Below are 24,839 nucleotides of genomic sequence, written 5' to 3'. Positions count from 1 at the left end.
CTGTGGTAGATTATTAGTAAATTATTTTTGTCGATGAGTTAATATCACTATTATTATTATTATTATTATAGTAATTGATCAACTCATTCGACATGCAATATTATGTACGACGCGGCGGTTCTTTTCGATTTAGAGCTTAGACAAGATTAATAAAGATGAATAGCCCTATTGTTCTAAATAGCAATTGTATGTTGCGATGTTCATTGACTTCAAAAGTGACGCTGTGTTTCTTTTCGTTCTTAGCTTAGCAAAACAAAACGATCTCTTTATAGATCTTAACATGAGAACTTAGAATAAGAACTTAACGTAATAAGCTTCATTAATAATCAATTAATAATCACGAATGCACATTCAGATTAGTAATCAAAGGAACTAAATGTACCAATCAATCTAGTAGCTTGTGTTTTTAACAGTGAATTTCTCGACATTGTCCACTTATAATAGGTGCTGGTACTTAATTAATTAAAAGAAACGCTAATTGTTTTTAGATAACCTGTGCCAATTTCCAACCATGATTTATCTAGTTCACTCGATATAAATTACGCTTTATTATAAAATTACCATGGCATTTACTATATTATAGTAAGTAATAACTAAAATATACTAAGAAGGAACAGATTCGCCAGCCTATCTAGCTTATAATACCATAGTAAATGGCTATGAACACAACATGAGTAGCAACTTTTCACTGTAAGAGTATTGCTGACGAACGAATCAATTCATTGAAGGTCTAACTAATGGCAACGATAGAATATGATATTTTTGGCACTTTGGTCTATCACTATCACGTGACGTATTAATTATTGTAAAGTTATTTTTTATCCTACAAAATTCTAAGCTACCATCAATAAGATCACACTTCGTCACGCTTCATTTATTTGTACGCTTCATAGCACGAGATAACGTGAACTTCAAAAAAGTCAGTTCGATCAATTTTTCTGGTCCTATTTTCTTCGGTAATATTTGATCTGCGCTGAGCGTTTAACGGGTCAGCATAACATCACCAGGGTGTCTAAAAGCAACAAAATTCATTTTTTGAAAGGAATCTGAAGGCTAATATTTATCTATAGTCCCTACTGGTTCACAACTAGACTGAATGTTCCGAGTTTTATGTCCCAATAGATCCGTCAAGTATTTTACCGCACGGATTGGCTTACAAAAGAAATTCAAAGTTGGTCGGCGATAAAAGGAGTGGTCTCACATACATTATACAGTCCATTTTAAATGGTTTTTCATATTGACAGGATACTTAGAGTATAGCCAGTTTTTATTAGAGTCTACACTCAATAGAAATCGGCTTTTCTTATCACAGTCCGGTTAAGTTACAATTAGGACTGTACGAATACTACTGATAACATTTGAGTAAAAAAAAACTAAGACGAAATTGTTTTCATACGACTCTTTCGACCAATTTTTATAATTATAGCAGCTCTGCGATTACCTACTAACGTTGTTCTAAATAGTTTACTTTTTAAATTTTCATTACTTGAAGGCCTACTAAACAAAAAAAAATGTCGCATGTGTACTTCAAATGTACAAAAATCCTATTTACCTATTTCATTAAAAATTGTTTATGTATGTAATGGATTTACAATAAAAGCGAGGCTTGAAGACTTGCTATATATTTGAGGTGAAGACTTGAAGAAATATCTTTTGAATTAAATTATTTGTCCAGATAATAGTTAATAAAGATGTAAAACGTATGAAAAATATGCCAAATAATTCACCATGGTCTATGATTTTATTCGAGATCACTTTTTTGGTTTATGAGACACACGACGTTAGAACAAGATGCCCGCTTTGTAGCCACTCTTGTATATCTATTCTCTGCGTTGGAGTCAAATGCTTCAAAAAAATGCCTTTGCATATTCCCTAATAAGAATGTTGTCCGGCTTCCTCGTCTGGGGAATTGTCCTACATTTATCATGATGTTGTTATCAATTAGGCGTCTTAATACTCTGTCGTTCTGCTATTTTTGTACAGTGCTACTAAATATATTACCTTCATGATAATGATATTATAAATAGCGCCTGGTGCTTCTGAAATGTTTCTAATTGAGTGAACAAGACTTCACCACCGGACGGTGCTTTACGCGTTTCCTTTGAATTACCGCGCATTCCTTCCGATGCGCTCTTCCCGCGCGGTCTACAGTTAGCGGGGGTTTGGTGGGTGTGCGCTCAGCATTTAGTATCACCCCACCGTTACTTTAACGGAAGGTTCAGTATGGTGTAGCCGGTTGTAAGCAGAGGTTGTTGGTTGGCCAGGACAGATGCTCGGCCGGCTAAGGATCAGTGGCCATGTACGAATCCATGATTAAATGGAGGGGTCGACCCATTCTTCCGCCAGTGGTAAGTACTTGCTAACAGCTCAGTTTAGAACAGTGATTGAGTTAACGGAAGTAAGCACTACCGGCTGGGCCTTGAACAAGGCCGCCAATGACATCTGTGACATTCCTAAGACATAAACAGGGCGCTTCTATTCTAGTTGTGCATAGTTCAGAGCATTTGTATCAGCCTAGATAACCATAAAATGGCTTGACATCCAGATTGGACTTCAGAAGTGGAAGCATGTTGCTAGTAAAAGTAACGGACCAATGTCGCGCCAGAAATGATCTGTTTAGCTCTTCGTCGTTGTTTTAGTATCGTTGTCGCTGTTGTTGTTGTTGTTATTGTTGTCGTCGCTGTTGTTACTACTGTTTTCCATTGTTTCGTGTTTTTCGTTGCGTTGAGCCTGACATTCCTAGCGGCTCGACGGAACTTTTCGGATTACCGCGCTGTACTTATATACCGGATACTTTTCTTCTATTTCAGATGACACTCGAGAAGAGAACGGAAGCGCGCCAACTACGCACCGAAGCTGTTCGACGGGAACAGCTGCGTGCCGTAAGTAGTGGCGGGCAGATTTATTAGTACCGAATACTTGATTAGTATCAATCTTTTCTTGACATTTAATCATTAAAAATAAATACTCAATGGAAAAAACATAGAGTTTGTCAACGGCGATCGTTTGTATCATGAAGCGAGAGCGTTCTAGAAGGAGTGTAAAACCATTTCCATCTATGGTCTAATACGTGTATACATGTTTATCTTGATATTCGAGTACAATACAATAAGCCACAATAAAACTCTCGGCAGTTGTCGGCCAAATATCTTATCCTCTTTTGTCTTGATCACCTCACTCCTTAGCGTATTATTCCACTCCAAGAAACTTCCGGTTTCCTCTCAACATTCGCGTCACATAGCAGCACCGGGCTCAATGGTACCAATTTTATCTGCCTTATTCTTTTTGTGGCGTTACTTCATTTCGATGTACCACACATTTGGAGACAAAGTATGTCCCTAACGCTAGGAAGCTGTCTAAAGTTAAAGGTTTGGAGGAGGACAAAGACAACAATTGTTTTGAGAAATACCTAACGCAATTGCGATATTCCCTTCCATATATATATGCCATATATGCATATATATATGCCTATTTACACGCAGAGTCGTGCGCGCAGGAGACTTTGCGATTTTGCTTTACCTTTTCATCTACTATCTTCTATTACGCTCTCGTTGGACGCATTTTCTCATCTCCATCCTTCATAGTCCACTCTATAAAATGGTAGTGGTCGGCTATCGTCATCTGGGTGTTGCAGGGCATCATTCTGTGCGAGAGTATGGATTTGTGCGCTTTCCATGCACGTAATTGATAGCCCATATATAAACGACCAGAGTGCACTTAACTTTCCTTTGGTATTGTAAGTTCTCTTTGTAGCCCTTGGACATTGTAATAAAGGACTCAAAGGCCGCAATATGTTTCACGGGCTAGATATCTATGCAGATTTTGCTCGAGGGCCACCAGAAAAATTTTTGGGTAAAACTCTTTGCCATCAGATCGGTCCCATTTCAGTGAAGGTATTTGAACGTTCGCATACGAACCGCATAACAAGATCGGTGTACAAGTCGCGTATGATCCTATGCGAAAAATTTAATGTTGAGCAATATTCGTAAGCGGATTCGGTGTGCATCTTTCAATCATCAGCCATCAGCTGGCAAAGTTGCTTAGCTAATTTTTTTCGTGTGGCAAAGTATTTTGTCTCAATAAGGCCCTATCGTTTCTTTGCTGCTTTCAAACTTTCAACTTTTACATTTTCATGAAACGATTTACGATTTGTTGCGTTCAGTCATATTTATTCCTGCCGTTCCCATAGCTGTAGGAATGCGTGCGTCCATGTGTGTCTAGACGCTACTAACACAGTGATAGTACAGTGGGCAATACGTACTATACTGAGTGTGCTGAGTGAGGCAGTAATACGTCATTATTCTTCTCGAGTCTTTTTCCTTTTCTTATTCACCTTATCATCGAACATGTTACTATAAGTTATCATATCACATCTATTGAAACTTGCAATATCGTCTACGGCTAAAACAATAGAAATGCAGTTCCTTCTAGAAAATACAACCTTTATCTGTGGGAGTGTCAGATCACCAGCACGACTCCTCCGTTGATTCTGGCCACTGCAGCACCCTGCTTTCTTATCTCCAATTCCCAGTTCCCAATTTCCCAGCGCCTACTCTTCTTCCTCTCTAAAACTGCAAATGTTAGATCGCTTCCATTTTGGCTCGACCGCTACACATCTCACACTGAGGCCTAAAACGAAAGATGTGGCGAAGTGTTGATTGGCAGTCAACGTAGCCTAACGAAAATGCGAGACGGGACTGATGTGAATGATGGAACAGATGACGCAGTCTGTCAGATGAGTACCTTTGTTTTTATCTATAAGAGAAAGCGTTCGCGCGCCTGTACACGTATCTCCATGTACTGGACAACGGGATTAAGATAGGTGGTTTACTCTGACGCACCGAAGCGACAGCAGCAGTGTCCCTGAGATGACATGAACACTCCAGCAGCCGTTAGTCAAACTAGCTCACTTTATTTTACGCTTCTAGTTTACGGCGCTTCCTGCGCTGTGTCGTGTCAGCCTCTTCTTGTTTCACGCTCTTCTGTCTTGTCTGATACCTTAATCATCACCACCACTAACTACTAGTACTACTACATTTTTAAACTCTGAGGTACAGCGAAATATAGCGCTGAGTTTATCTTCAAGAGGCTGCGTCGCATCGATAAACGTTAATCTACGCAAGCAACTGAGTAATAATAATGACTCGATCAGTCACATACACACACACTGAGAGGATGAATCGTCTACAATGAATTTAATTTGCTTCTTTAAAGGGTTCGCCTAAGAAAGTTTGAACCGGGTAAGCAGTTAGCCTTAAACCCAGATGGACACCATATTCTAGTAGCCTGTCTAAGAGCCCGCAATAAGGCTCCATTATCGCTTCGACAGAGCCCTTTCCGAATAAATTGGAACTACGACGCGCGAGGCGACAACGTTAGCGAAGTTATTTTTGCATTCGGTTTGACATCGTTGCTGTCACTGTAGCCGTATGCAGTCCCGTTTCGACTAGTTAGGCTTTCAAAAGATACAATCGGTATTAGCACTATGGTTTAGCGGGGAGGTGCGCGACACCATATCGTAGGTAATGTTGTAACATGTGTATAGATCTATACTTCCATTGTATAACTATCACACAAAGAAAACAATTAGTTCAACTTGAATTTCTACGTTTTGCTGTATAAATTATGCAACAAAAGCATTATGAGTGCCGTTTACCTCTGTAAAACGTAAGTGTTAAATGTGTAATTTCTAAGTCGTTGTACTATAAGGCAACGATAACAATCTTTTTGTAGATTAAGTAGTCTTTGCCGATTATATATGTAAAAGTGTATTTTGCTGTTGTAATTGCCTGAAAACACAGCAGCAGATTCGTTTATCAGGTCTGATTCATATCAATATTTAGTAAATTTTCAAGGACCCTGCTAACAAAAAGCTTTACCATAATTAATAATATTAATAATAATTAATAAAATAATACCGGTTAAAATAATGCCGGTTAATAAAATTATACCATGGCTGTCTAAATTTGAATGCGACCGGAGACCCGAACTAAGTAAAAAAATGCTGGTCATAATATAGGTCATAATATATGGTCACATTGTCTCGATGAACTTTCTACTGATAACTATCAGACAATCAGCTTACAACGCTTAAAAGGCCCTTTAGACTCCAGCCTAGCATTAAAAACACTTCGTACTATCCTTTACAGAAAGACAATAAATATGAAGAGCATATGCAACTGTTAGAATTATCAGGACATTTGACAGATGTATACTAAGAATTTTAAGACATAACGTAACATAACATTAAATCTTTCTCAAAAAAAGAAGTCGGTTCCTTTGGACTGTGTAATTAAAGAACCAGGGCTCCGAAGGTTGAAATAAACAGACATATTATTTACCGAAGAGAACGATCTTAAAGACGACAATTCGAAAAACAGGCAAACGATCCCAGTGTCTCAAGGACAATTGGACTGAAAGGCTCTGGCAGAGTTCGAAGTCGACCAAACAGCTCCAGTCCGTAGCTTCTAGAAGTTATTACAAACCTATCGTATTGTATAATCCCTCTAGACTGGAAGTGCAATAGAAGACACAGGATTTGGCCGGCTTTTGGCTAGCCACAAGAGAAAGTCTGTTATCGCAACTGTAAAATTTCCTTATATGAAGCGGGCCAAAAGAGTCGCCATGAAACTCCTCTGATGTCCAAGCAATTAACATTAATTAACAGAATTATTTCGCATGCTCGGGCTTTGCTTGACATAGGGGCTTATCCCTTATGAAAGGCTCTTGTTTAGTACGTTCGTTTTACTTCTGAACTGAGTGAAAATTGTTATGGCTATTATTTTTCTTCTGTTTTGAACATCACGTTATACGTACTCGGAGAAGCTATCTGCTTTTTTCTGTTTGCATACATATTTTAGCCATTATTCTGTTCGGGCCGAAGCCAGGAGGATCGGTAATACTTGAAAGGCAATAACAAATGCTTTGAGAGAAAAGATATGCGAACAAAGCACTCTCATCTATTGATAATTTTATCAACACTATTCGGTTGTTGTTTATGCTGGTTCCTATCACTGTTGCGATTGCCGTTCTCACCCGCTAGTAGGCAACAAACATTTATTCCGTCCAGAACCCTTTTCTAGACGTGCGGCAGCTTATCGTTGCTACCGGATTTTTTCGATATGACGAAGTTGTCACAATGACAAAATGGATAGTAATAGGGAGATATTAGAGCGCCTACGTCTAATAGTTTGTTCATCGTACTTCGTAAAATTTTTGCGTTGTAACTTTGATTTTACTTTGTAAACAACTAAACTAGCGACATCGCTGTCTTTAGTTTGGACGAGTCTTCCTTTGCTTCGGGTTACCAAAGCGAAAGCGTATGAAAAGACGTAACAAGCACTTATCAAATTTAACGTCTGCGATGTTGGAGGACCTGCAATTCGCCATGTACGAGACTGATCGGCGAGTCCTGCAAGCCAAAACCAGACTGGAATCGAGAGCGAAAAGTAACATTAAGCCAAAAGCAAGAAAAGACACGTGAACCAACCCGCCAGATGCTAAATAGCTTTACAGTGTGCGCACTAGAATATACACTAGCTTTCTCGGCTGTCCTCAAAGGTTGCAACGATACATTCAATATGTACTTGCGACTTATTTACCGGCTCTGCAGAATGAACAAACACGGTTTTACTAGCAACTTTGCCGTCTGGCTAATGTTAGTGCTTGTCTCGTGATTTTTTCATGTGTAATGGACGGTGAGCTGTCGACTCGACGAGGAAACGGGTGGACCAAGCATATTCTCTATCTATAATCAAAGCCAGAGAGGAAAAAAGACTGAAAGACCGTGCGATAAGTTTAACAGACTATGCGACTGAGCGCGACCAAAGTTCGGGATAGGCGTCTCCCTGGTACCAGCAGAATAGGAGCTTTATTATTTTCGGTTGAAGGGGTTTGTGATGGGGAAAAACCGCTACGAGGGAATATCATGGCGGCGTATCGCAACTGTTCGTGAAGAAGGGACAAACGCGGCGCTGCAAATAAAATGGACGTTGGGAGCTTCATGCTGATTTCTGACTTCCGTCCTGTCTGTATTAGATTATGATATACTTCGAAAGTCACTCCTTTCCTCGACTTGATAATTCACACCTAACTATATATCGCTCATATTTTATGACAATAAAAGTAACAGTAATAACGGCTGTCTTGGTAGTTATAATAGCAATGACAGCGTAGTGCTACTACTGACGATGATAATGATGAAAATGCTAGGAAAAAAAAATTGGCAACTGCTACATATTTCTGGTTAAGACAGTTTTGACAAAATAGTCTTCTTGCAGGGCTGAGGCTTCATCAAAGGCTAACCAGAGTACGCTTATGCATACTAAATATGTAGGGTGAAATTTGGTTTCTCAAGGTAGTCATAATTGCCGGGAACAAAGAAGTATATTTTTAACGATACCGATAATGCTTGTTTGTAAAGGAGTACATGCTTGCTTCGATATATTGTGATAATCAAAAACAGTTAAAGCCTGCACTGGATATACATACATATTTGTTGGATAAAGCCCAACGAAATGCGGACAAGTGCCTCTTTGTTACAATCGCATAAGATTGGAAGGAGAAACTGGCTACAACAAAAAGGAAAAAATACATATATCCCAGCATGTAAAACATTATTAAGCTCCAAATTTTTCTTACACGATTTACATTTTTCTTAACAACTATATAAAGTCAGCACTAATAAAAGTACCATTGTCTCACCTCTTACCATCTAGGTATCATACGTGCTTTAAATGTTATGCACGAAAAGGTCACGCTGTATGGCTCAGAAACTATATGGACCACTACATTTTTTCTAGTAAAAGAACTTAGGCTTTAAAAAACTACACTGACAAAACTTTAATTCACAGAACATACGTACACAGTTCAGAAGTGCTGTCCAGTTTGCATTACTGGATTTTTTTTTATTTGACTAAATTTCAAAAAGGTAGCATTATTCGGGGCCAAGCATTTTGCATTTAAAAGATAAATAGGGAAAATAACCAGCACGTTTCTCTGCTACAGGTAGGCTGAAAAGCAACTTGCATACATTATAAAAATGACTACATTTATTGATTAGTATGGCCGACCTGGGGGCTACACTGGTGACTGCGTTTCGAATATATATGAAACCGAATGCAGTTAAATGCTAATTTTATAGACAAGATTGTGAAAGCTAAATAACCTCAAAATACAATTCAGCCTAGTAAGGATGCGTAATTGCATAAATTTAAACTAACGTGCCACACGTCGCTGCCGTCAACAACGGGCCACTTGTCCTTGTGTCGGTAAAAGATTTTCACAAGTTTATTGACCCTCGTTCGGACAAACAACAATATTGTCTACTTATGCAACACATTGCGGATAATCACGAGTATGGATCAAAATTAGCCGTGGATAATTATTTATACCAGAATGGATAGCTACGATAGCTATACAAGCTTCAGTGTTTTACCTGAACTTTGAAAAACCTTTCTTTAAAACTTTGAAAAAAAGAGCAGTTTGCCAATGTGCCAGTATTTAGGTCATTCAAAACTTTAGCAGACGAAATTTTCTGTATTATTATTGTTTGATTCATTGTTCGCCCCTTGCTGCGAAGTGCTTCGCTGAGTATCATGCGCATCAGCTACTTTATATCAATTAAAATTCGTCTCGAAATCGACATGCGCAATGAAAACGACTGAGTGTTCATATGGTTGTGCGAATGGTTACTAATTCAATCTGTGTATACAAAGCTTAGCCTGATATTTGTACTATTTAGGTAACACTGTAAATTTATTTTATTGAGTTTCGTTCTTTTATTTTCGTTTTTTGATACCAAGTTTATAATTTAGACGACGCCTATTTCAGGATATCTATTTTTTTACTAAAACATTGAGGTCAGTTTTCAAAACCATGAAAAAAATCCTTAGTTTAAAAGCTAATGAGCGCTTCCGCTAGGTAGGCGCTAAAATTATTTCCGCGCGATTTCGGTGTCTACGTCACAATATTAAAGCTCCTTATCAGGGAAAAATGAGAATGAATGAATTTTATGGCATCTTTTGATGCTTGTTTCTAAGAGATGCGTGCAGAGAGCACTTTGTTACAATCACGCTGCTACCACAGCCTACATATAGCCTTTTTTACCTACGCCTACATAAAGGATGGCCGCGTGACAGTATTAAAACACTAGTAAATTATAACAGCTTTCTACTTTGTAGAGATACAAAGTTGTGACTAATATTGTTTGCGAAAAATTTATATCGATGAGTCATAACACAGTATCCATAAAGTCGAAGGCAAAAATATATTGCGTCTAAAATTGTCAACAAATACATTATATGTGTAACAAGTTTCTCCAACATTGCTTAGTGTATTGAGGGCTGTTAAATACTACACACAGGCGTCTGCTTATACTATCTTTACTTATTAACATACCGTCGTAGTCATGGCCGTGGGGCCATCTTGAGCACAAAGCACTCGTGACGGCCGTGCCTTGACTTGCTACTTGAAGTTTGTTGCTTTGCGCCGGCAGACCTAAAATAGCGTAACAGCATCTTTTCGCCGTAAGGAAAAAGCGTAATGAGCATCCAGACACGCATAATTAGAAACTCTACCTGTAACGTGGCCATATACTGTTTTAGGGTAAGCCTACGATTAAATATAGGAGAGCTATAAGATAAAAGGTTTGCGGGTCATAAGTGCGACAGATTCTCTAACTCCTGGTTCTAAGCAGAGATCGAATTACCACTACATACTTTAAAAATACCTCAACGCAGTCGAACACACATTTTAGATTAATAAAAGAACTATCCATAAGACATTTTGCTCTTTTTCGAACAATTAGCGCCATTACCAAAACGTAATTAACACGTGGCGCATATTTACCTTACATCTAAAATAGAACAAAACCATTGTATGTATTGCATAGATATACAAAAACGGCAAATCCCAGTATTTGAAAAATACTCCTTAAATCTAACAAAAGATTCTGATTGTAAAAAGCCCATATATGCGACAAACTAGGTACATTGTCATGCATTTACTTAAAGCATATTTTATTTCAAATAGCATTTGAAAACCGCAACACCTTTTCTGTAATACTGCAACTAGTGATCACGCGGAAGGTTGCAGAACGGCTAAGAAGAATTTGAACTCGGACCGAAGAAATTCGGGCCCACTATAGGCCGAATTGGTTCCAATGCATTGGTCCAAGTGATTGGTTCTGCAAGTTTTTGTGGATGGTGTGTGGCACACATGAAATGAGAGAGAAGAAGTGCTTAAGTTTAGGAAATTATAATCACGCCAGAAGTTTTTACGTATATGGTGCACTTGGATGAGGCGCCAACCACTTAGTCATTGTCATATTATAGAAGTAAGGTCCCTATAAATTATAAATATCCTCCCATCTACAGTAAGATTGCGTAGTTTTTTTTAATACGAATCATGCATAAGCTAAGGAAAAAGGCTATGATTTACTTCCTAATATTTACACAGATATAGGCATTCTTAGTTTAGCGTTCTTATATAGGTACCAATCGCCGGCTGAATGTAAAACAAACGCAATTATGATTTTGTTTTGTCATGAGTATTTACATATTTGACCCTGATGATATTACAGAAACAATCCTCTAAAGTAGCCGGAGCCGCTAAAGTTGATGATGATGGAGATCCACACGAATCTTCTATTACTTCGTCACTTTTGGGTGGAGAAAACACGGAAAATTCGCGTAGACTAACCCGTTGGTATAGCGAAGAGGAGCCTACGAACATAGCTCGTCCTACTACATCGCAGAGTTCAAGTCTCTCAGTCACTGGTAGTTCATGGACCAAGGATGGCTTAACTAATCAGGGTATTTCACAACGTATTCCTCGCTCGTCTTCGGCACAAGCAAATCTTCACCAAACGAGACCTTCCACACATGTACGAAGTCGGCTGCTTAACTACCGTGCTAATGACAGTGCACTGATGAAGTCGTCAGCGACAGGATTGGGCAAGGACGGGAGCGTGACGTACTGTGCTTCTTGGACAAGGCCGGAGGGTGCGTTCTAGCGATTGCATGGTCCACACGGTACGCGCACAACTGACTCGGTGCCAGCACGCAGTTGCACGTAGTAATGACCCATTCGGAGCAACTGATATCTATCTTGTTTCCTTCGTTCATTATTAAACTTGATTTGAAGGCTTCCACAAGAACATAAAGGGTAACTCATATATTCGAGTTAACTGCTTGTCACAAGGGCAAAGCATCATACGCATATTCGAGTTTTTCTATGAAAACGGCATGCGCTTTCATAATGTAAGTTTATTTAAAACCGACTATAATAGCAAATACAGCTCTAATCTTTGAAAGAAACTGAACACAGGAAACGACATAAGAAGTATCATACGGAATAATATAAATGAACGAGTTTACTAATTATCCTATTGTAAACACTAACGCGTACTTTCATGTTTAATTACCTTTAAAAGCAGCACTCAGCGATTCATTCTATATTTTGGTCCAAATATTTTTTCTTCCTTTCATGTATTGCGCATTCATTTGCTTTTGAAGTATACGTGCGATAAAAGGTAGAAAACACGCTTTATATGCAGTTTTGCATACACAAACTGACTGCAAATTAAATAATTAAACAAATGAAAACATTTCCTATTTGTATTCCATCCGCTCAGCAATGGCCAATTTATGCAAATTTAGTGGATTCACCGGTTACACTAAAGTTTGGCTACTTTTAAAGCCAGTTTAACTCTTGAACTCTTTTATCGAAGCAAGTCAGTTCAGGCCGTCTCTTTGACCACTGCTGGATACGACGGCATACAATTATGTAAGTACATTTCTAAGCATCGATGGCATGTGACCGCTCCTCGCTAGAGCGAAATATTACTATTCATTTATGGACGCATTTTTTCTTATCTAATATTGGCCTGCTAGCCGGCAATACAGCTTCGTTGATGACAGCTCGACGATACGTGAAGCCCAGCGCACGAGTACCATCTATATACTGTATGCGGTAGGCCGAATACGATTTTGCATTTTCTTTCCTCATTAGGCGACTGGTCATAACTACAACCTCCTGTCAAAGGGTGTCACAGCCTTTCAGGGGCATAGAGTGACAGTTTTAAAAGGCTGCTAATCCTTAATACCTGTGAACAAATACGGACACCCAACTCGATATTTAACGAACGCTCGCCTTTCAGATATCAGCAAAGGTCATTATAACCAATGCCGCGAACTTTACATTAAAATGCCCGTCATTATGTGCCACACAACTTCATGACCGCCCTACCCTTTGTTTTTACCAAAGTCTTCATTAAGGTTTATCGAAAAACGGTTATGATCTCCTTATCTCCCATTCTGTGCCGTCCTTCGTATCTTATATATATATATATATGCATGCTGGCTTTATGTACTGGACATCCATATAAATGCATTCACATTGACATTCTGCTGTCGATATCTGATCGAGATCGAGAACAGTTGTTATCCTCCTCGGTGCCGCTACAGATATCGTCATTACTCTTCAACGGAATAATCAACAAAAATCGATGAGCTATTGCTACACTCCTTGAAATGCGCTCCTCAGCTACTTCTTCACCACAATGCACTGCCGTGTGTGTCTTCAGTATCTGTACTTATTCTAATGCTCTCGTATGTTGTCACATTACTGTTTAGCCTTTTGGTCAAGCCAATTGTACGCTATGCTGGACCGCGTTGTATTACGTTACACTTTGCATGTACTTTGTGTCTATTCGTCTTTCGTAGTAGTAGTATATAGTCTCGTTCTTATTTCTAGCAAGCCCCTATTACTTTTTTTCAATTCTTTCTTTTATAATTTTTATTGATCCACACAGGGCCCCCAATTGCCGCGAGACGATCTCGAGCGTTACGAAGAACTGTGCATAGTTCGCGCCGAACTGTTGAGACACAAAGTATTCATGAAGAGGCTAACAAGCAGAAGTCTACCATTTATAGAAATAGCAAACAATCCTTCGTACCGGACAGAACTATGGATGATTGCGAATTGACCGAAAACACGAATGACTCTTTACGTTTAGATGACCCTACTGGATCAATTGCTGAACCAATCCCTGGCAGCCCGGGACGACTTGAAAGGGGTGGCACCTTTATCGTTGTACCCTCTTCTTCAACGTCCGGCGCCACGGAGGCTATCTTACCGACTTCAGCTACAGGGGCGGAAATAGACGATATGGCTGAGCAGATGCACGTCGAAGTGTCAGTGAAAACTCCTGGTACTCAGGAGTCCGACAGTGCCAGTTACGAATCTGCCACCGAAGAAGACTTTTCGTTAACGCAAAGGTAGGTAAAATGATGTTATTTTTAAAGAAAAATCAACAGGCAATCTATATTATGAATATCGCACATGTGCAAGTTGCACAGCATTAATAACTTATCCCTCATATATCTTCTGAGTGCTATTTCCTAGAAGAACATTACATTTTACCATCATAATATACTTCATATGTTATTATTATTGATTTACGCTCGTAAGTCTGTATACATTCGTAGACCGTCAGCTTATCGTAGAATCCTCTCGTGGTAGATTGAAAATTGTCCTTCTAACATTAATTTGGTTCACTTTTTTACATGAATCACTACACATTGTAGGCCTTCTTCTTTTCTTCTTCTGTTCTAATAAATTCTAGAATAAATATAGGCCGCTAGTGCCTATATTTATTATAGAATTTTTTCAAAACGCGTTTCCATATTATTTAGTTTTTATCTACGGAAGGCTTTCTCCGCTAGTTGACCCGTGTTTGAACACTGTTTTTGTAAACTAAGAAGTGTCTCTGTAAGTTGCATTCTATAACATTTATATATGTTTCTGAAATTTCTCAGGCAAAGCCGTGCTGAGATCAAACTGAGACAGCATATATATAGCTCTATATATAAAATAGCTCATATATATATATATATATATATATATATATATATATATATATATATATGAGCTATTTTTTAATCTGATGATTGCTAATGCATACTGCGAATAGTTTAAATAAAGTTTCTGTAAATTCTTATTATATATGCTATTTACATGAATGATTCTGTCCTGAGACGCTTCACAGGTTCACTAAATTCTAGTCCCGGTTGCATGATTATTCGAAATTAGCTTGTTGTGGGGAGGAAGTTACACATTTACTCTATTAATATTGGTTTCGTAGTTTAATGGAAATATTGGCTTCGTTCCAATCGCCTAAATCGCTCTTTTGTGTAAAAAAAATTGTATTATTTGTGTCTTTGTTGTATTTATTTCGCTATTATGGCACAATAGCAGGAAAATCAAGAGCTTTTTACAGGTTATAGATATTTACTGATGCCATAAATAGGCAGGTTGTACACATGAGTAAATTTATCTTTCGTCTCTTTTCCCTGGAAGAGAAGAAATTCAAAAAGAGAAAAAAATATATCTATGCCTATATACGCTAGATGCTAATCCACCTTGGTCTATTTTGGTCCTAATCCATTGCTATTATTGGCCTCCAAAATCGTCACCATCATATCGTGTGTGTAACGGGATGTGGTGCTCCTAAATTCCTCAATAGCAAAGAAATCTAAATCGACAAACAGTTTAGACCTGTTCATTTTTGTTATCGCTTTTTTCACTTCCTAACCTTTGAAATCCTAGTTGTACCAATTCATTGAGTTGACAACTTCACAAAGGGATAGTGTTTGCTGAAAAAGTTTTGTCTGGGTCGATAGCTAAGCTTCTGGTTTCTCTCAGCTAAGTAGAGACAAGGTTGTTTTTGACTTAGTTGAATTTTATCCATTAACCATTCTCGTCTTGCAAGGTAGGCTCTTCTGTCCTGTTACTCATTCATCGATGCGTGATTCCTCCACATATTGAGCTATGTCAATTAGCTCAATACACTTTGCCCTTTGGTCCCGATACTCTCCCTCTACTGATCGATCGATCGATCAAGACACCGCTGGCGGTTTGCCCTTCATTTTTGGCATTGTTCCACCATGCACGTCTCTATTACCTCGTGTTATGATAGTTTATTTATTTCCTATATGGGTGGTCTTAACAACAAAAGGTATAGAGACTATTAACTACGCATTAGGAAATGTGTGTATGAAGAGGTTATTATGAAGAACGATATCGTTTATCAACAACGAAAGTTGTTTTTTCGTGATTTCTAATCCAATTTTTCAGAAAAGACGAAATAAACATACACTGCACGCTATTTATTTGTTGTCGCAATTTTACAAATGAGTTTTTTTTACTACATTCGTGTTAAACATGTCCAAGACACCCTTGCCATCTTGCGCTTCAAATTAGGTGCTACCCTGGCCTATTGAAATTATGACAGCTCTGGTATAATCACGATGAAAATAACTATTTATTCTCAACTTAGTTACTCAAAACACAAATTTAAAGGAGTGAATTACAGTCAGCGTAACTTTGGTATAACCCGTAAATGTTACTTTTATGTGCAGTTCTTATACTGTTATAAATGCACATATTCATTCTGTTCATAGTAATGTGCAAAACAGTTTGAATCAGACAGGGCTTCTACGAGGCCTTGTAGAAGACATTATGGCTGAAGAAGCTTACTGCGTTTCAACTAATTCACCCTTAACAACAGTTACTAGTCCATCCATAACATAAACGCGCCAAAGTTCAAAAGCAAGATATGCTTATGTTGGTGTTAGTACGTGAAATGGGCAGGCAAGTGAATGTTGCTTACAAGGAAACCACAATCATTGTTTTTTTAGAACGAAACTCTAAGAATGGCATTTCTTATGTTGAACGGCATAAATATATTTCTATAACTTTTGGCAATTGAAAAATTCCAGAGGAAAGTCTAATTTCTCGATTTCAGGCTTGTTCTATGTATTTTCTTTTTTGTATCAAAACTTGACTTTCTGTAAGCTGATAAAGGTTAGCAGCATTTTGATTATTGTAACTCGAATCCGTATATTCAAGCACACTAAAGGGCTAAAAAAAAAGGGCTTCACTGTTTATTTAGGCATTCCACATTCTAAAATTCGCAATATATTTTATCTAATATTTTAGTTTTTAGGAAGAAATGAAGTTAAGGGAATTAGGTTATCTCCACTGAACACGCTAATAATTTTTAAAGCCAAAACTACTTCATTGTTCTCCAATGAACTTTATAGCTTACGGTGCACGGCAAACGGTTTAGAGTTGCCTACATGGGCAAAGCTTTTGAAAGTAGTACGCATTCAGTTGCAAGAAGTCTTCGCCATCCTTACTGTGAATTTACTAGGAAATTTTCCAAGTTGGTAGCGAATTTTGTGGCACTAGCTTGTTTATTCCTTAAGTGGTCAAAAAAACGGTGTGGCGTATCCAAGCGGGACGTGGATGGGCATAAAAATATGGACGATTGTATTTATATGTAATAGTCATAAACTTCAAAATTAACTGTTATGTATACGCCAGCTTTTATGCACATATGTGCTCATAAATATTTTTCAACTCTACGCAAAATACACACAATATTACTGCGGCTTAATTTTATAGTCGTGTAGATCTTTGTACGTGCAAATGAATTAAGTACCATACGAAGCGCTAAGATGTGCTTTAATTAATCTGAATGCTAAAACGACGCTACAGTGTATGGACCATTTATTAAATAATCAAAAAATATTTGCCGAATTTATTCTCACCTTGTCCATTTAGCAATACAACGTACTAGCAGCTTGAAAAGCAGGTCTATCTGTAGGTGCTCCCTACTCACATGGACTCATAAGCCCGAAAGTAAAGGCACTTTATATAATTACAGCCACTATTTTTGTAACAAAAAGCTTAGCCAGTGATTACCTCCGTATGCGAACGTCGTTCGTGCGTACCTGTATCCGTCAAATGCCGAAATCAATTATTTCGGTAAGCTTTTATCAAAAGATTATAACGGAATACTATTATAGCGGGAATTAAGTCAAAGTCATGGTACATAATAATTTAATCATCCCCCAGTGTTTACCCGTAGACCTTCAGAGGAATAATACTATAGTAAGTCCGCATGCTGATAAGAGATTTCCCTAATATCCATGTGTCGCAAAAGCTTTATTTGCTGCGCTAGATCTGCTTACCAGGCGTCCAAAGATAATCTGATTTTTCTGTCAGAATCAAATGTTTACAGTTTATTGGCTCGATGCAATCAAAGTTTGCCTGTTCGGCATCCGATCGTGGAGGCTGCCGCTTCGAGAAATTTGGCACTGATAACTTACACACATGCCTTCACAGGGGATCTATATGGGTTTGGGAGTCGGCGAAATGCGATAATAGGCGCGTATAACAGCTACAAAGTAGTCGTTTAAGCATTTTGTTTTTAAATGAATATGGCACATCAAAAAACAGAATTCTGATTACTTCTATTTTTAATTCTTATATGTTATGTAATATAATTACATTTGTTTTGAATCCTAAATTTTTATGAATTTTGACATAAACGAAAGACAGTATATTGGATTAAATGATTCCGATGTTGAAGCCGAGTGGAATTGCTACTTAAATGGGTGGGAATCGAATACGTGTTCTACGGACATGAGTAATGTGGCACCATTCTTACTGGTCGAAAACAAAGCACCAATATTATACTTGTGCTTGGCTTAGATTTTGACAAGCTTTCTTTATACTTTTCTGCTGCCTAAGCTTTTAAGGGCACTGCAGTATTGGTACTAGGCTGCATCTCCCTTTTTAGAGAACGATTATTAACAAAATGTCGTGGCCTCATAGTTTACCATTGTTGTTGCCAACATCGGTAAGGTGGTTATTTTATTTTTTCTATCCAGCTGCCCGTTACCAAACGGATTTATCTTCATCACTCCTTGTTTTTTTGGCGTAGCAAAGTTGCACTTTCTGAAGCGTATTCAAGTTTTTCTAAGCTCGTCCATTCCGTTACTTGTTATTCTTGTTTCTAATGTTGTTGTTGTTGCTGTTGTTATTGTTTTTGTCACAGCCCGAACGTGAGTTGGCCACGAGACGATAATAAACCGGAAGAGAGTTCGTCTACCAGTAGTACACTCACAACCACAAGCAGCTCGGTCAAAAAAGAGCTACTGCGACCAAATACAGAGGAATCAGCGCCAAAAACAACCGCCGCAGCCCCCGCCGTGTCCGTCCGTTCGAATTTGTTGGTGAGAGCCGCGACTGTTGATACCAGCAAAATGTTGACCCACCAAGAAGGAAATGAATGCTCTTCTAAACAAACTACGCTTGGAAAGGCCGACGAAATCTGCTCTGGAGATACTGCTTTATCGTCTTCGGAGGGCGCTCCCAGGGTTTACAAAACATTGGGCTACGAAGCGTCGGGCAGCGCCCGACGACCCTCCTCGCTTAAGATGCCCGGCTGCTTATTCGATAAGGTCTACCCGCCTGCTAGTAGTGACGTGATCACGCTAGAATATCTCAATGAAACAGCCGCACAAAGCTCAGTAACTATTGCGACATGCAATGATCATGATGACGGCCTTACCATTAGTGATTGTAGAAGTAGCGGGGACACCAGTGCTACTGAAAGCAGCAATATCCATTTGGCGGCTGCTAGTCCAGTTCCCCGAAGAACGGATGAAGAGGAGGGATCAGACGATAAAACTGAAACAGGATATCCCGCTTTACTGTGTTCAGAGGCGAACAAGGGGCAGATAGAGACGCAGCAAGTCGACGCAACGACTGACGCTCGATCATCACTGGATAGTGGAGATGAAACAGGAAAGGACGTTAGTGCCATTGGGATCGGGAATGATGAGGTGAAAGATGCTTATAGCGAGCTGTGCGCCCGGGATAAAGAGCAAGAAGGTTGTGAATCTCACAAATGCCTGGGAAGGAGGCATACGTACCTTATACTTCAGGCCAAGCAGAAGACTCCGGTAAGTCATTTCCACTGTACCGTTTTTAAGGTACATATTTATGATTCTAAATATGATGATATGTGATTCACAGAGATTATTTTAAATAGTTTTAGAAACCGATTTACATAGATTTTAATAGAGAGTTCGTGAAGAGTGTCCCCTCACAAGCGTAGTTTAGTTATGAGACAGATAACATGCGTATATAAACACACTTAATAACGCCGAACAAATTGTCTATCGTTCAAAGTGAAACCTACGAATATCGTAAGAAACTGATGAATAGTTTAGTCGAGTCTGTTGTGATGTTTTTTCGCGGAATGTTCTAATAGAACCGAATAATAGGCAGTCTGAAATTATTGTTGCAATGCAGTTATCTATGTTCCACAAAGCTACACGTGCCTTGTTTTTAATTGATTTTCCTTTTAGACAAATCTGGTGACTACTCCCGAAGAGAGCAACTTGCAGGAGTTGGCCTCTCGTCTGTCCAACTGCGCACAGTTGGTAACCTCTTTAACTCCACGTAGTAGTCCTGTGATCAATAAGTCTTTGGCAAGTCTTCACGAGAGCTTCCGAAGGGCGACTTCACTGACGGCGGCCTCTCACCTGTTAGAACCCACTGCGACATCTTCATCGGATCAAAACAGCCAGCAAAGTTGTACGTTGTTTGAGCAGGCCGAAGACCTCAACGCAAATCGCCCCCTACACGGCAACTCTCGCAGAGACTGTGTCGTCACAAATGAGGACAAGCAAAAACGAACCAGAAACAACGGGCAGCACCATCTAATCACAAACAACCCACTGGAAATAATTCAAAATTCACCAGTCGTTTCTAGCTCCAGTACGACCGAGATGTCGTCTTCGAACATTCTACCTACTCCATTGCCTCGATCAACCTTCACCATTTCCACGGAAGATATTTGTTGGGGAGATCGAAATGGCAATCGGAATTTGATAGAACTCCAGAAGGTTGACCTACATTCCGCCACCGCTCGTGGCTTCGAAAAGTTTACAGCTCTTTGTAAAGGACACCTGTGCAGGAAACTGCTTGCCTCAAGCAGGGTACAAAAGCTCATCAGGGACATTGTGGTAGGTTTCCACTTAGCTTGTATTAATCATAAAATCAAAGCAGTCATTTTCAATCATTTGACTAATATTTATTCCTAAAATTATGCTTCATAATAATTGGCGAAGTAAAAGTGATTCGTATCGATCGTATCAAGATAATACCACAGCGAAGTAAAGGGTTTATAATGGGGTCAAACGTCAAAAAAGTCCTTAGAATAAAATGGCATGTTTCGAAAGAATCTTATAGTTGACCCAGCATCTATTTCAACAATAAGCCTGCTTTAGTCCGAACTGAGAATCTACGTTTTCTTAAGACTTACTTTATTCGCACACGATGTGTATTGCATGTCTACGTTTTGAAAACAATAGACCTACGCCTTAGACCCAACTATTACGTTGCTGTTGCTTTTTTTTTGTATACATAAACATACTTACAATAAGAACCCACTGTGTTCGTAGAAGTTGGATACATTTTGATCACAAATCATAGCATACATGAACAAACAGTCATAGTGTTATGGAGGATATCCTTGTCACGGAATAAACGATCAATTTGGTTTGCGATGGCGAAAATGGTCGCACGATCGCTTGTAGATCCGTAGCTCATGTGGCAGATGCATCGAGCTGAATCTGTCGTACTTCCTGAACATCAGTATTTACATTCGTACATTTATTTAAATGTACGATAGATGAAATTAATCTTTTATTGGCATATCAAATACAATTTTGCATTCGGTCCTCTGCCTAAAAAATGAACAGGCTAGAATTAACTTGTGACATAATTGTTTCATTTTGTTTTTGCACGCGCCTTTATGTGGATCACCACAATCACCCGTTCATCTTCCTCAGGATAGCTAATATAAAAATCTGTCTATATATATATATATATACCTGGCTAGTATAATAATAGTATATACATATACATAGATAAAAAAGACTGTGGGTAAATACACTCATTAACTATTACTGTCCTACGACTATACATAGGTGCCAAACTGCTCCAAAAAAGAGCATATTATATATAATCGACGGGGAACGGACTTAGAGTTATACTTTTATATATAGAGACTGTGGGCAGATATAAAAAATCTCTCTTTCACACATACACACATTCACAAAGCAACTAGTAAAATAGAGATGAAACCTCAGGCACATAATTTGTTGTGTGAATGTGTGTGTGTTTAGAAACTGCCAGTTGTAGTCTGAATTAGGAATGACTGCATACATTAGCTAGCAAGTGACGCGAAAAACGAGAAGGTTTGCCTAAGTACATGAGAGAGTACATATGTAGATTCATACATGCGGTTAGACAGGCAGACGATGCTCGAATAAATTTGTTTTCGTAAATATGTATTAATTGGTTGTCGCTATCCGCAGCGAGAGCGCCTCATGAAAGAATAGAAGAATTTAAATGTGCGCTTGTGTTGACTTATCGCGTACTATTCTTACTGAACGGGTTGTCGGGTGATGTGCTCTCGATACGGAACTTACAAACATACAAACTAAGCTAGACAAACTTATTGTGTTGTTAATCAATGCATTCCCAAATCAACCGCTCATAAAACCAATAGTCATAGTCAATCGCACTATTCAACTATCGCTTAACCAGCGAAGCAGCATCACTCACCCACTCACAAAGTCAACCAATAAATGAATGGATCAATTCCGAATAAATTAACCAATTAAAGAATCAACACGGATATATGATGAATGAATATAATGAGTGGCCTTTGGATGGCGCTTCTATGCGGATGGCTATTCATCGAATTCACTCTACTGCTGATTCACGTAAGTTGCACTCTACACAGAAACACAGCCACGCAATGCTTGGCCGGCTAGATTTAGCCAACTTGAGCACCAAACGGAGCACAATTACCTGCTTGTATCTCTTTTACTGCGCCCGCCGGCTTACTATGCTAATTGTCGATTTATTTGATGTTAGTTGTTTTTGCTTCTAATCGCTTATTCAATCCGCCATCGATATATACTATACAAATATTTGACCACACTGCAGGCCTATAGTTTCTTCACTAGACGCTACAGCTTAAAAATGTAACATATGAGTAAATTAACGATGAAAGCATTTGACGAAAGACATACGATTAAGGGCTTATCCTAAGGTTATCTTTTTAGCACATGGTGATCGGCTTTCACAAATACACGGTTAATCCACTACCAATATCTTAAAGACTCAGCGCGCAGTACCCATAAACATACATTAATTAATAAAACTTTACCTCGAATCCTTCCCTTAATAGTTGCACATAAATTATGAGAGTATAATGTTTTGGTAGTTTTCTTATTTAATATTTTCATTTATTTGTTCACTTCCATAATGTCTGGTAGGATATGGTACGGATGGCAATTAGCCTACATCAATCCTTACCTGAGTGTGAAGTCGCACGCCGTAAAGAACTTCGGAAAGCAACAAAGGACAACAACAGTACTGTTGAGTCAGAAGAAGAAGCGACGGCTGACATGCCGCATAGTGAGGAGGATATGTTATTTCATGAGAGAATACTTCTTGGTCTTGAGGGATCATGCCGCGAGCTGCATCGGCTGTTTTTTGATACCTCGCCAGCGGAACGAGTGGCTTTGATGAGAAACGGAGAAGCATTAGAAAAAAGTTTGGAAACTGTTATGCACTTCACCCGAACGCCTGTGCGACCGAAAAAACTGAGCTCGGCCACACTTAAACGAAGGTTGCGCAAGTTACTCGAGCAGCAGCATATAACAGTTGGGTAAGTCTGCCCTTGGACTATAAATATAAATAATAAAAAGCGAGCAATGAACATAAAGATGTATTCGTTCTATTTATCACGCAGCAAAATGCTATCAACACTGATCATTGTAACAAAACAGATCTCAAAAGAAAACATTTTTTTATCAAGTCTTCGGACTCATAGCTGCTATTCTTCTTTGTTCACTTGAAGCTGCCGGCGTCGACTGAAAGTCGTATCTGTTGGAGAAATAATAAATCCACGTCAGATGAAGTTTAGATAAAATGTTCATTTCATTTACTTGCACAAAATGTATTTTTTATATGCGATTCGAATTTTAGGCCTTCTAAGTCCGGATTCCGTCGAAGCTGTTGCGCTACATCATCAAGCCACCGTGTCTATTAACAGGCAGCAGATAGCAATAACCTTAAAGCTGTTTGTTAAGCCTTTTTATTCCATTCCAGATGTGTCTAGTGCGCCAAACGCTTAATATGAGAAACAGGTGGACAGTAATTTAGCCGCGTAGGAGGTAAATATAAATTGGTTAAGATGTGCAAAACAGGCAGTTGCCGACCTCTTTAAAGATAAAAAAAAAGTCATAGTAAATAAAGTCGCTCGGCTGAGACTTGTAACCAATTGTACATTTTGTCACCCGACTCAGTTTGACGTGCTTGCTTCCTGTTTTCGACATCAAATATCTAAGGCGTATCAATTTTTACCATATCTAAGCCGTTTTGATTTTACTAGAATCCCGGTCAATATAAACGCTATTGTTAACGCTATCAAGTCTTACATGGTAAAGGCACATAGAAAATTGTTGAAAATACACCCAAAGATATAGTCTAATTTGTTGGAAAACTGACACGATGAAAATTGACGCGATAGAAATCATACTGATAAAGTCTAAATTGAGCACTCAACAATCGAAAAAAATACCAAGCATCATAATAACAATCATGCACGTTTATCGCTAAATACAGTCACGGCACTCATGCCCACACGTATATACCACAGAGAAATATCGATTAACAAATTCACTCTAAACATATATATTTACATATAAGAAATTAATATATAACAAATCTATCCAAACGGCCAACACGTTTGGCAAATAATATAATTGATTAATAAAAATTATATTGGACTAATAAATATAATAAATCTGCAAAGTAATAAAAATGCTTTTATGATAAGGTGATGATAACAATAGGATATTTTATATCAAAGTTCTCCTGAATAAAAATTGTGTACGTTA

At 38.5% G+C, this 24,839-nt stretch overlaps 1 protein-coding gene across 2 annotated transcripts; it reads left to right on the top strand.

Annotated features, from left to right (window-relative positions):
• Window positions 1-57: 57 nt before the first annotated feature.
• Window positions 58-24,788, top strand: LOC111263155 (uncharacterized). Of its 2 annotated transcripts, none has more exons than XR_015312176.1 (8): window positions 58-2,348; window positions 2,811-2,882; window positions 11,582-12,002; window positions 13,814-14,279; window positions 18,908-19,817; window positions 20,226-20,885; window positions 21,714-22,652; window positions 23,211-23,333. XR_015312176.1 is itself a non-coding variant. In XM_022838011.2 (8 exons), exons 1-8 carry the CDS (start codon window positions 2,298-2,300, stop codon window positions 23,987-23,989), a joined length of 3,039 nt encoding a protein of 1,012 aa, XP_022693746.1. In that variant the 5' UTR covers window positions 58-2,297; the 3' UTR covers window positions 23,990-24,788. The 2 variants fall into 2 exon arrangements, 1 of the variants encoding a protein (XP_022693746.1); XM_022838011.2 differs by lacking the exon at window positions 21,714-22,652 and adding an exon at window positions 23,926-24,788 and having other exon boundaries at window positions 23,211-23,605.
• Window positions 24,789-24,839: the final 51 nt, after the last annotated feature.

The sequence above is a fragment of the Varroa jacobsoni genome, unplaced genomic scaffold (assembly GCF_002532875.2).
Source record: "Varroa jacobsoni isolate VJ856 unplaced genomic scaffold, vjacob_1.0 scaffold_738, whole genome shotgun sequence".
Classification (NCBI taxonomy): domain Eukaryota; kingdom Metazoa; phylum Arthropoda; class Arachnida; order Mesostigmata; family Varroidae; genus Varroa; species Varroa jacobsoni.
This window is presented reverse-complemented; position numbering and strand designations above follow the sequence as displayed.